Source organism: Accipiter gentilis, chromosome 25 (assembly GCF_929443795.1).
Source record: "Accipiter gentilis chromosome 25, bAccGen1.1, whole genome shotgun sequence".
NCBI lineage: Eukaryota > Metazoa > Chordata > Aves > Accipitriformes > Accipitridae > Astur > Astur gentilis.
Window position 1 is genome coordinate 13,450,516 of NC_064904.1, and position 12,416 is coordinate 13,462,931.

A 12,416-nucleotide genomic window follows, 5' to 3' on the forward strand; every position below is an offset into this window, starting at 1 on the left:
TGTGGTTGGGCTGATGATGGTAAAGGTTGTCAAGAAGCAGCAAAGGGTGGTGTTCTGCGGGCAGGTCTGCAGTGTTGCAGAGAGCTCCAAGCTGCTGCTGACAAGGACTTAACCAGAGGAAAGATAAATGTGTGTTCTTCTTGGCAAACTACTGCTTTCTGTCAGTGAAAACTTGGGGATCTCTCACATCACCGTGCTTCAGTGCATAGTTAGTCTAATGTGCTCCCTTTACTCATCTCTTCCTTTCACTTTACTTCCTGCACTGCATCCCTGTTTGGATATAGACTTCTCTTTTTTTTTTTTTTTGTTTATCTCTTCCATACTTACCCATATAAGGAGATGGGTTGCATAATGGATACTAGATTGTTTAGCCCAATTCTGCCTCTTTGGAAAAATGAGAATCTTAACATGATCAAGTCATCCCATTTTTTTTCAAATCTAATTGCTAGAGCTCTAGAGGTGCCAAGAGCTGGGTGTGGCATGAATGGTGCAGTTTGAAAGGCAATTTCCACACTAGCAGATGTGGAAAGCTGGCATGTGTGCTTTTGTTTTCCATAAAGCACCTCAAAGGTCACATCTGGGAAGTGTAAGCTAGTTGCAGCTGTGGCAATTCCAGTATTAAGTTTGTGGATTAGGAAGCATCTGATAGCAGACCCTGAAACTCAGTGGGTGGTCTGTGTGTGGTCACCGACGCAGATGTGGGCGACGGGATGTGTACATAAAGTTTCCCTTACTTTATTTCTCTGGTTCTTGGTGTGAAGGCAGGGTGCCTTGGTAGGTTTGATGGCTACAGGAGACCTACCTACACTCAGTTCTATAGTATGCATGGGCAATAAAAACTGTAGTGGAACAACTGTAGTATGCTATTTGGGGTGGCTACTCACACTGGATAATGTTTTTAATTGCAGCCTTATATTTAACAATATTATAGCATGTGTGCATCACTATCCCCTGGTCCACATCAAGAAAACTTCACAGTCTGGCAGAGCTCTCACTTCCTCTCTGCAGGGAGTTAGCTAGACATCCTATCACTCAAGACAATGACAGTTAAACCTGCAACAAACATACTCGACCTTCTGTTAGGCCTTCCATCTGCAATGCTTTGTGTTTATGGTATAATTATTTCATGCTTTCAAACTTCAGTATATTGCACTTCTAGTGTGGTAATGCAGCAGGTGTAAAGTGATTTTTGACAGTAAAACTTCCTAGCATTGTGTTTCAGGACAAAGTTGGCCAGTTTGTAGTGAAGTGTGATAAAAGGTGAAAATTATTCAAATTCATTGATTGTAATATGTACTCTCAGTAATTGTTCTAATAGATGTGTTTTCCTCCCTAGTTAAATGGGTCGGAGTTGGAAAATCAAGAGAGTCGATGATCCAGCTATTCTAAATGAATGAAGAACTTCAGTGATGAGAAGCACAAATTAGCGTTCATCTGTTCCTTACTGCTTCCTCTTTAAATGGAGATGCTATTTAAAACCAACATGTTCTTCTAGGAATTGAATAGAAAGAAAACATATATTCTGTATTGTAACATTTTATTTATCTTTTAAGTTCTCAGTAAATTCAGTGTAAAATCTCCTTGGTGGCCATCATCAAAGAAAAATCAAAAAAAATATTCTTAACAAAATAAGGAAAAATATTTTTTTAAATTTGAGCCATGTTACTATTTAAAAGTATTTTACATCCATACAGAGTTATTTCTTCTTGCTGAAACCAGTATTAAGCCTTTTCTGGTAGTTACTGGGTAAGTTTAGAATTTTGAAGCTTGGATTTGCTCTTCAACTTCAAATGCTACAATGTTTATGTATTTGGGTTGGCAGTAATAAGACAGATACCATGTACTTAAATTGGTTGGATTATATAGATTTTCAGTTTCTAAAATACGGTGAAGTTAGGTATTTTTGACTGCACAAAGCAAAGCAAACACAATTATCTTTAATTTTTATATAATGATTTTCTAATAGCCCAAAAAAATGAATGGGGAGCATCTAAAATATTTTTGTCACAGAGCCTATTCTAGTAACTAACATCTGTAGAGGGGCCAAACTGGAGAAAGTTCAAATATCCTGTGTACTAACAGACAATCCCTGTGGAGACTGTCAGATGTGCAGTCTTTATTTTATGCAGTAGGGAAGGAGTGAGCAAAGGTGGAAGGAAGAGAGTCCTCAGGGTACAAAACACATGGGGAGAGCGGAGCCGAGACAGCACGCTGTGTTTTCTCAGTGAACCTGAGACATTTCTTCCTGCTCATGCAGTGATTGTAACTTCCAAAGTTTTACTGTAGATATCTGTTGAGGAACTTGGGACTTGCAGCTCTGTAAGGCACACTTGCTTCCACAGCTCTAGGTTTCCAAGAATAAATCAATGCATGACTTAACGATGACTGCTGCAGTATTTACACCCCTCACACATTTTGACCTTCCTCAGCAAAATGTAGTGCCTATTTATAGAAGGGGATGACATGTGGCAGCCAGGTTTAGGACATGTAGAAGCCGTGGAGAGGTCCCAGAATCTTTAAGAAAACACTTGGATTTCTTTGTGGATCTTCTAATTTATAATGGCTATACTTCAGGAGCTCTCAAAAAAAGGCCTACCTCTTGTAGAGGAAAAAGAATACAGTAGAAATGGAGTTATTCCCTAACTGCGGAATTTTCCGAGTAAACGTTCCTTTTCTATTGATGTCTCAGAAAGCTATAACAATATTTTTGTATCATTCCCATGGGCTGTGGAAATGGCATCAAAACCCCAGTAATGCCATTACCTAGTGTGTGAAAATATCCCTTTTCTGAGATGATAACTCCAAGGATATAAACCCATGAGAATCTTTGCATCAGAGATGGGGAAAAAGAAAAACCTATCTGGAGTATTCTGTGTCATACTCATCCCCTTTGTCTTTTCTCACTCAATATTAAATAACAGTTCAAACCCATTTGTGTCAAGAAGCAATTACAAAAGTACCGATACTAGCACAAAACTAGCACTAAATTTAACTGTTTACGGATGTATTGCTGCTTGTAAGGCAGAATTCTTACACCCTCCAGCTACAGTGCAGTCTCTTCATACCCCAGTTCATCACAAACTGTGGCTTTGTGCCACAAGCAAATACCCTTTATCTCTTGGGGGGGGAAAAAAAAAAAAAAGACCCCAAAGCCATGAATCCTTAATTCAGCTACAATTCCTTTGTCAATCTTTGACAAGTTGTTTAATCTCCCTGCTACTGTTTTTGCAATCTGTAAAATGGCAATTAGGCATACATCCTCACCTCTTTTACACTGTTTTGGAGGTTCATGGGTCCTGCAGCCTTGCTCTGACATTGATGAAGAAGCTCTCCCTATAGTATTTATGGGTATTCTAATGAAAGAGCAATGAGATTTCTGACCTTATTTAATGTTTGCAAGCCATTTCTGAAAGGTGCTTGGTAAGTGCTAATTATTACAAGCACCGTGAAATGTGCCTCATTTATATGACGTAATTTAAGCAAAAAGATGCTTGTAGGTACGGTAATTAGGTTTTGTTTTCCCATGGCTTAACCTTGTGACATTTGCCTATTGGATGATCTAGACCTGTTCCTCTTCTTGGCCCCATATTCATCAGTGCATTTGTGCTAGGAGGTTGCCGCTATATTTAAGCTTTGGTTGATTTATAGGCAAAGTCCACAACGACTAACAAGCCACTCCATGTACTGAATAACAGAATTTAATGATCAGCTCTAAATGAAGTATTTGGCATATTGAAAAAATTAGGTTTTATAGCTTAATTTTCACAGGATTACTTTCTCTTGTTCACCTAATCTTTTTATTTTCCGTTAAGTAATTTTTCCATTAAGTCTCCGTTAAATCCACATTGCCTGTCTTTGCATTCAAGGATTCATCAAAAACCCAGTGATGTTGTCAATGGGCATGATGTAATAGGCAATTATCCCCTGACTTACACTGGTACCGTAAAAATAATATCATGCATTTGATTTCATTTCATAGCATGGATTTTTTAAATGAAAGTTCTACTCCTATTGAATTTCATATGTGTTGTCACTGAGTTAAATGTGAATAAGTTCAGGCTTTTATCAAAAAGCTCTTTAAACTACTGAGTGACACAATACTTAATAAGAACATTTTTATGTAAATTTTCTTTCATTTTGGCTGTTTCCCATGTGTATTATTTTGTATTGTTTGGAATTTCATTTTAATAACAATCACTGTGATGAATTTGATTTCTTTTTTCTCCCCAGCCAAATGCAATAATAATGACTAAAACTGGTTGATGCATCATCCTGTTAGATAGCTGGATGGAAGAATAAGGGTGAACGTCTACCAAAATGGCATAATTTGTGGTAAAGAGTATAGTTTCCTAAAAGTAGCAATTACTGATTCACTCATGCACATTAATGTATTTGATGTATTTTCTCACATTTACCCTTACAATATGGCCTTCATAGTCAGGTGTATGCTTCCTAACACATGCAGTATAGATTTTTGAAGCTTTTTTAATTTTTAATTTGGCTATATATGGTCTTACAGTTCTGGCATTAATGCACTTTATAAAAGGAAAGAAAATTAAGCATTTCCATAGTAATGTGCGAACTATACTTAACACCTTATGCAGATTTTTTCAGATGAATTTTGGATCCACACCTGTTTATTTTGTCCTGAAAGACATATTAAAACCAATTTAAAGTAACAGTGCTTGGTCTCTGTTTCTCTCTTCTTTTTAACACCATACAAACACTTCATACAAAAATCTGATTCAATATTTCACAGATTTTAAACAATAACTAGCAGCATCATTGAATGAATAGGTATTTTCTTTTAATCTACAGATTCTCAGTGTTTGGCATTTTTTTAACATATTCCACAAACTTTTGTCACACTTTCACATTTACAAACTGAGGAGGGATCCATGTTTACCAGCGGGGATTTATGGTTAGTCATCTTTAATTAGCTCACCTGAGTGAACAATCGTTTTACGAAGAAAAAAAGCACTTTCTAATTGATGCAAAAATGTTCTTGCCATACCAGCTGGCTCAGAACAACTGATGTGAACTCTATATAGCTCTTTATCAACAGAACTGTGCTAGAAAGGAAAGATAGATACTGGCTCAGATAAGTAATCATCACCTCTAAAATAAGAGCGGGCTTCAGACAAGTACTGTTAGGGCTTTCAGAAGCCTTTGTAGAAATCACTCTCTTTCTCATGCATTTTAGAAGGAGCCTGGAACAACAGGTGAGTGACCTGTTCAGTAAATGACAGCAGGTTAATGCACAATTCAGGGCAATGTCTGAGAGCTGTATGAGAACTGGTCTGCTAATTAACTAGTGTTTCTTTATTTCCTTGCCATGAGTTATATGTATGTGTATATATAGATATAGATATAAATTCACGTAGAATGGTCGTTGGTAGCCAGATATCTGAAGCAGTTTCATCTGACTCCACGTGATGCTGGCAATGCCCAAGACCAAAAAATACCAAAACCAAAACTGAGGGAGTCTCTCTTTGCTGAAGTTACCCACCAGGAAAACACTCTGGTTTGTTACTGTCTGTTGTCTGTCACCTGGAGAGCTGAGTCTTATCACTGGGAGGAAGGAAAGAAGATAGGCAGCCTGGTAAAAATGGGAACAATGTGACCATCTTGCCTTTGGAGAGTTGCAATTAATAGATGACTTTCCGCCCCTACCCTCTTCTAGTAAGTAATACTTTACATGGGGTCAAGCTGTAGCCCGCTCCTTACTCCTCATGAAAGTGGCCCAGCTTCCTCTACAGTAACATTTCATATCCACCAGAGAGCTGGTTTCAAGAGCTGGATGTGTGCAAGAAGTATAAGCTGACATCACCCTTTTAACTAGCCATCAGGCAAGAAAGAAAATCCAGCTCCAACTGTCTTATCTTTAGAAGAAGTCCCTGTTTGTGGTATAGGCACTCTATCAGGGGAGTAGCCTGTGGATTTGTTGGCTACTAATTTAAGTGAGTTTGTTAGTGGTGGTATCGTCTCTTTATTAGATCCGTGTTGCCAATGAAAAAGAAGATGCCTGAGGCTTAGAGCCTGCTCGCCTGTCGCAGTGCTACATGGGACTCGTAGTGTGAGAGAAGTGGTATTGTACAGCCTGCTTCAGAGAGGTAGGTGACTGGGTTCTTTCCTTCCCAAATCACAGGTGTCCCGGTTTCGGCTGGGACAGAGTTAGTTTTCTTCCTCGTAGCTGGTACAGCGCTATATTTTGGATTTAGTATGAGAATACAGTTGATAACACACTGATGTTTTAGTTGTTGCTAAGTAGTGCTTACCCTAAGGCAAGGATTTTTCGGTTTCCCATGCTCTGCCAGCAAGGAGGTGCACAAGAACCTGGGAGGGAGCATGGCCAGGACAACTGACCTGAACTAGCCAAAGGGATATTCCATACCATAGGACGTCATGTTCAGTGTATCAACGGGGTGGAGTTGGCCGGGAGGGACGGATCGCTGCTCGGGCATCTGTCTGTGGGCGGTGAGCAATTGCATTGTGCATCACTTGTCTTTTCTTGGGTTTTATTTCTCTCTCTTTTTGTTATCTTCCTTTTCATTACAGTAGTTATTGTTAGTATATTTCAATTATTAAACTGTTCTTATCTCAACCCACGAGTTTCAGGTTTTTTTCTGATTCTCTTCCCAGTGGAGCAGGAGGAGTGAGTGAGCAAGTGACTGTGTGGTGCTTAGTTGCTGGCTGGGGTTAAACCACCACACAGGTCCATCACAAAGGAGCTTTGGTAAGGAACACCTTTTAGTCTCAGATGGGGCTGGCTGAACCTTTACATATTGCTCAAATTTTAAGTAAAAAATTATCCATGTGGATGTTAGCCATAGAGTGAGGCATTAAAGAAGTAAAGTAAATAAGGGCTTCAAGATTCTGCCTTTTAATCTCTTATATACTTACAGGAAATTAGTTGTTCTAAAATACCTTCATGTGTTATTAATATCTGTACATTTCTGGAGTAGAGACTGTGCATTAAATATTTGCCCATCAGCCCTGTGAGACTGACTGTAAGAAAAAAAAAACCAACCAAAAAACAGGAAAGAAGGTCTTCTATGAGTACATACACTTTATAGCTTCCTTTAATGTAGAAAATTTTGGCCAGCAGCTGCATTTTGCAGTGGTTGCAAACTGTACAAATTCTAACACTGTCTACAAAAATGTCTTTGGCAAGGAAATGTCTTTAGCAAGGAAATATCTTTGTCAGGAAAAAAATAACACTCGTGTATATGAATGTTTTCGCAATCTTGAGATAATGTACTGTTTCTTTGACAGGCGTTACCTTTTACGAGTTAAGTACATACACTGGAGTTTACATTACAGGCCTGTAAATAGTGCCTCAAACGACAGCGTTAGGTTTCAGGAGATACCTTTACAGTGCTTGGTAATTGGCGGAGCACTTCAGACACTTTAGGTGGCTGCTGAAATCCTTAAAATACCCTGGGCAGAAGCACGGGAGACATGTTTTCTTAAGGACTGCAGAATACAGTCACCTATACATGCCATTACAGCAGAGGTGGCAGTATCCATCTTCATCTTTCCCTATATGAGACAAAACTTCCAGTGCTATCTGGGCCTAATTCTTCAAATGTGTGGAAACGGTGTTTGCCACTGAGGTTTGTGGAGCCCGTCTGGCCTGTAAATGGAGATGGCCCCATGCAAGGGGTGCTGGAGTCAACCCTTGGTGAGTCTGACAAAATTACAAACTTGGTAAATACAGTGTATTACCAGTCACTATTATAAAAAGGTGTTTCGTGGTGTTCTTTGCTTCTGAAGAGAAAACTCCCAGTTACAAACCTATTATATTTAGACTTATGTTTCCACTGAAGTTCTTAAAATAGTGCAGCACTCTGCCATGAATGGAAACCTGTCCTTTGAGTTCTGAATTGCGGAGTGGCTGACAACAAATGGCAAAGACCTTGATAAGCTTGAAGCCCTCGGCAACAGAAAGTTCATGAAGCTCAGGAAGAAGCGCAGGGTTCCCCGTGTCTCAGTACAGACTGGGAAGCACCTGGCTGAGGAGCAGCTCTGCTAAAAAGGACCTGAGGTTTACAGCAGATGCCAGGGTGAGGATGAGCCAGTGATGCACTTGCATCTTGAATAAAGTAGATGGCCTACTGGGCTGTACCAGGAGGATAATGACCAGGAGATGGAGGGAAGGTGTTTCCCATTACTCATGTTGGTGAGTAGTACCACTGATTCATGCTAAATACCCACTGGCATCCATTGTAATGGCATGGTTTGTGCCCTTAGTAAATGGGGGAAGAAGAAAAGGAGAATTGGGGAGATGATGTGACATTGTTGTTTCAAGAATCTGCCTTGCTACAGGGAAGACTAGCTACGGCCCCAGTGCACAGTCACGTGTACGTCAATACTACAGTTAAAACTTTGCTGCTTAGCATCCTGTAGCATCAAAAATAGGCAATGCAGTTCAAATTTTGAAATTTGCATTTTGTACTCCAATTTTCTTCTGCTTCAGTTGTTCCAGCCACTGAGGCTGTCCCCTTGTGGTGGCTTCATCCTGCTCTGCAACGACTGGTATCACTGTTGCACACTTTGGTTTGCACTACAAAGTAGTGCACCCAGTATGGAAAATAAGTTCCTTTCAGATGAAACTGAACAAGAGATGCTTTCCAGCAGTGCCCTCGCTATGCTCCAGATGCTAATCAGACTTCAGTCCATGGGACCAGGCAAGAGCTGGTCAGAAGCAACCCTCCACCTACAGTGTGGATATTGGCTCCTGAGCACCAACTACTTTGCATATTTATTCCAGTTTTGGCTCCTGAGCACCAACTACTTTGCATATTTATTCCAGTAGTGCTGCACTGCTTGCTAATATAGACAAACCTTTTGAACATCAGCCATTCCATCTTCCCTTACAGTTTTTTTTCACTTACTACTAATCCCTAACTAATTATTCCCTGTATGGTGCTATATCAAATGCTTAATGAAGTCTAAGTAGATTATAACCACTGCATTTCCTTTGTCCATAAAATCAGCATTTACCCAAGCTACTCAGGAGTCATCTATTTTTAAGTCCTTCTCGCATTTTATCCCATTTTGCATTTACCTCTATGTTCTTAGTGAGCCTTTCCTTGAAAACATAGCTGAAGTCTTGCAAACTACTGAGTCTAGACTATTAACCCTCTGTTTGTCAGCATAATTTTTTCACTGCATCCTTTAAAAGTATTACATTTACAGTTCTCCAATAATACAATTCCGCTCTCAACTTGAAGGGTTATTAGAAGCATTTCTTTCAGCCCTGTAATTGCATAAAGTCATTCTTTCAGAATTCAGGAATGCAGTTTGTACCTGTATCAATGGGGCCATAATCGTGTCTATGTGAGATAGATTAAGTAAAGTTTGAAGACACTGAGTAAGTTCACAGAAGGTTTGCCTTGCCATTCTGAAACAGCATTAAGTTTCTATCTGTAGCTTCTAAAGAAGAAAAGGTAACTAAGTTACTTGGAAAAGGTAACTAAGACATCAAACCCATTTCCTGAGGATTTGGTCCACTGATTTTAGGTATATACATTCTACAGAAAAAAATAAGAATCTAACTTCAGTGATCTCCACTTGTCTACACTGGGTACGGAAATAAATAGGGGGCTGGACAAAGAAGCATCTCCAACCTTGCCAGAAGAACTGAAGTTGGAATAAAACAGCAGCAAGCTCATGTGCTGGGTGCTGAACTTGGCCAAAAGAATGACTGGTGTCTGGGATGAATACTGAAGGGCTGTGAATTCTGAAGAGCTAGGAAGAATGTCAGGCCACTCCCCTCCATTATTTAGTCAGTTTTCAATGCCAGTATTACAGTTTTATATTTGCACCAGTTTCAGTAGTGATATATTGGTATATATAGGTAGTCCTTCCTAGAGTTTAGGTTGTGACAAAAAATCAATATTAGAATCAGGCAATACTGAACACCTTCACCATCATTCTGGAGATCTTCCAAATCTTGCAGACAGGAAAGAAGAAGAAAAGAAGATACAAATGTGTCACACCAATATCTTTTCTGAAATTCTCATGCAGAAAAAAAAAAAAAAAGGAAAAAAGATGAATGCATATACATGGCAGGAACGTACTGAGCATAAATATATAGAATAAGTTATAACGCATTTTAATATACATGAAAAAGAGGTCAAGTGGAAGAAATAAAAGATGTTAGCTAGTTAAGGTATTACAAATGGGTAAGACATTTTGTCTGTTAGAGATTGATTTGCACCAGACTACATAATTAAAATGCCAAAGCTGGTACTGATGGACGTCTGAGCCTATGCAGAATGTATTGATGATTTCTACCCAGAGGAAACATGCCCAGCAGCACAAAAAAGTCTCATTCGCTTAATTGGCACCCTGGATGGTAGGCCTAGGACTGAACATTACTTTTATAGCTTATATCACACCACCCATGCGAATTGCTCAGCAGAGAGCAAAGAAAATGAGTGCCTTCAAGACTTCCCAGTGTAAACAGATTTCAACCGAAAAGGCTGTACTAAGAAAATTTCCACATTAGCCATAGTGATGGTCCCTGTAGCTGCGGCATGTTATCCCGGCAATGTTCAGGGACTCGCATTGACTCTGTGCAGCTTCTGTTTTCTAGACAGAGATCTTCTCTATCCAGGATTGACGATACAGCCGCACAGATTTAAAGTAAACACACTTTGTGGGCTGCTGCTGGGGAATCATTTGTTAGACACGGTGAGTGCAGAGAGCCAGGTTCTTTGCCAGCATGCGCTGACATAGTCCCTTCGAGCTGAATGGATGGACCCTGAGTTATTCCAGCTAAATGGCTGCTTCAGGGAGCGGATAAACGTCAGCACGTGAGGCACAACATACAAAGCTGTCTCGAAGGAAGGATTCCTTTCCACAGCAAAATAACAAGACCAGGGCTGGATGCAGCCGCAGTGTGGAGGGAGGAAGATTTTGCCCGGCCCTTTCCATGCCATGTGAGGGAGAGGATGTTTTGTACTGTGTGGCGCTAGTGAAAGGGCAGAGGTACCTGTAGCCTCTCCCAAGTCAATCCACATTGAATAGTGGAACAGCACCATTTGGACACACATTTAAAGAATTCTTAGGACAACCACCTAGTATTAAATGAAAAACATAGTCTCCTGCAGAGAAAGAAACCAGAACACCGTGGCACCACGTTAGGTCAGGAATGGCAGTGATCACTATCAGAGCTCAGTTTTCTTTTTTCTTGATAGATTAAAATAATCAGGAAAGGGGCAAAATAAAAGGAAATTGTTTGCAACAGAAATGAAGGCACACAACTGGAAAGGCCAGGAACAACAACCATGAAAAAAAACCCTGGAGAAAGCAGCCCCTTTGTAAACCCTGCACATTGCTGTCAGCAGAACAGTAACAGCCTTGCAACAGCAAAACCAATTTATAGTCTTGAGAGTGCCCTCTAGTGTAAGTGGGACCTTCGGCCTGGGCAGAACGGGTCTATCTCATGGCTGGCAAAATAGTAACATGCTATGAAATTCAACCACACCATGCTAATTTAAGAACCAGAACTGTCGGCCGTGCTAAGATGGCAGAACCTTGGCTTAACAGCAGCATACTTCAGGAGCCAGCCCTTAATCTTGCACATTACTGGTCTATAAAATGTTTTTTTGATGCACGAACCAACTCATCAAGATGAGGGCATGAACTCCGTTGCTAACAAGTCATAGTAAAATGACGTGCACTTGCGAACAGATAATGTCTGAACTGAGTGTAGTGCTTTGATCCAAGTTGTAAACATGTTGTCTGCTAAGTCTGATGTGCTACAGTACTATAGGAAAAGAAAAGGGTACAAAAGAAAGGAATCGGCCCCCAGCCATTCTAGTAAAAACAGGTTTATTCAAGGAGGTTTTTTTAAATCTTCGAATCCGTATTGCAGAGCACAGAAGGAAGAGTACAGTGGGACTGAGTGCATGGGGTGCGGTGCTTTACTTCAGTCCTAACAGAGGGTGTGTGCGCATCCTGATACTCCAGCTGACGCAACATAGATTGCATGCTGACGCGCGGGCAATTACATCAGCTACTATAACATGTATTCCACTTAAAAGATTTTCCAGAATATTCCTTTCACCATTTTATCATGAAAACATTAGAAAAGAACCAGTGAGTTGCCCAAAATCCACTTTTTTAATATCAATACAAACTGAGAGCAGTCATTAAGGGAATCCCTTATTTAAAGTGGTGTAAGAGAGAGTCCTGCCTCTAGGTATTGTGTTTTGATTTCTTTCTAAATGGCCTAATAAGGAAAGAATAGAATAAATGGGGAATTTTTACTACAAGCACGTGGGGAGGAGGGCTTTGGTATAAGTGAAGCTGGAGAGAAAGATAAAGTATTTTTAAGGCCCTTCCAATGCTTATGGGAACCTACTGTTAGGCATTTGGAACAGTTTAAAAGCTAATATAATCTG

At 39.9% G+C, this 12,416-nt stretch overlaps 1 protein-coding gene across 1 annotated transcript in view; it reads left to right on the forward strand.

The window, feature by feature from the left end:
- The window catches only part of ADSS1 (adenylosuccinate synthase 1), a 31,035-nt gene extending 26,366 nt beyond the window's left edge, over positions 1-4,669 (forward strand). The window contains exon 13 of the mRNA XM_049828480.1: positions 1,337-4,669. Within this exon, the coding sequence (XP_049684437.1) occupies positions 1,337-1,389 (53 nt within the window). The 3' untranslated portion in view covers positions 1,390-4,669. The remainder of the gene's footprint in view (positions 1-1,336) is intronic.
- Positions 4,670-12,416: the final 7,747 nt, after the last annotated feature.